This window comes from Rhagoletis pomonella, unplaced genomic scaffold, assembly GCF_013731165.1.
Source record: "Rhagoletis pomonella isolate Grant_MI unplaced genomic scaffold, Rhpom_1.0 Rhpom_scaffold_30519, whole genome shotgun sequence".
Lineage (NCBI taxonomy): Eukaryota > Metazoa > Arthropoda > Insecta > Diptera > Tephritidae > Rhagoletis > Rhagoletis pomonella.
This window is the reverse complement of record NW_023488937.1, coordinates 1-1,114: the sequence shown is the minus strand read 5'-3', so window position 1 is coordinate 1,114 and position 1,114 is coordinate 1. Positions and strand designations below refer to the sequence as shown.

General features: G+C 36.8%; 1 protein-coding gene across 1 annotated transcript; it reads left to right on the top strand.

Annotated features, from left to right (window-relative positions):
- Window positions 1–757: 757 nt before the first annotated feature.
- On the top strand, window positions 758–1,109 carry LOC118732851 (32 kDa beta-galactoside-binding lectin lec-3-like; the record flags this gene model as incomplete). The annotated part of the gene is made up of 1 exon (XM_036461957.1): window positions 758–1,109. A coding segment is annotated over one exon (352 nt), but the record flags the coding sequence as incomplete, so codon positions are not given.
- Between the last annotated feature and the right edge of the window lie 5 nt (window positions 1,110–1,114).

Below are 1,114 nucleotides of genomic sequence, written 5' to 3'. Positions count from 1 at the left end.
GCGAAAATCGGTTAAGATACGAGTACATATTTATATGTACAAGTATACTGACTGCTGCATTTTCAGCCGAATCGGTGTGAGATTATGCAGAAAAGGATAGTAGGTTATCGAACGTAGCACTTAGCATAATAGATTGGTTTAAGAACGGAATTCTGGTTGTATCGACCTCTAGTTTCAGTAGGAGCCTTACGTCCTTCGCCGAAACGGTATAGAAGTGACAGTAGATTTGCCTGCCAAGGTCAGTTTACCCTAGCCCAACACCCATCAATATTTTCTCTTGACGATTGCGGAAGTTTGAAGAAGTATATGTTAAAGAGAATGCAATGCGTTGAGACACCTTCCGCTTTATTTCTCTCGCTTTAGATGTTTTTTCTATAATTATAATTGCCATCCATGGTGTCTCATCGTAAGCTCAAACAAATCAAGTCACCCTAAAACTGATCTTCTTTATATGTGTACATATATAGTACATGCATACAGAATTAATTCTCTGGTCTAAAATATTTAAAATTTCTACGCAAACAACAAAACTTCATATAAAAATTTAGGAGTGCCGTTAATTTCTTCATGATCTAAAGATCGGGACCACCCTTGAGTTACCACAAGTTATTCGGTAACAAACATAAAAAAGTATTCCAATGAATTGGTAGTCCCTTACTATTTTAGAATATTGAATTTTTTTCCTTGTGGTATTAAAAACATTTCTATACACACCGCTAGTAAAATCTAACAAACTTTGCCTCGCTTAATCTTATAGATTTCACATTAATCTGGCTACGGCAAAATCGGTGATTAATCCAAATGCAGACATCGGTTTACGTTTTTCCTGCTTCTTTCGAAAGGATCTAATTGTGCGTAATGCACGGATCAATGGCATATGGGGTGAGGAGGAGATACATGATATCGAAGGTCATTCACTGCAAAATCCCATTGAGATGGGAGAGTTTTTTGTAATTTATATACTCGCATGTGAAGAGAAGTTTCACATATCAATCAACAATCGCCCATTCTGTACATTCAAATATCGCTTACCACTAAAATCACTGCGCACGATAGAGATATGCGAACAAATACAGGTGATCAAACAAATGGATCATCGCGCTGTATTCCCATA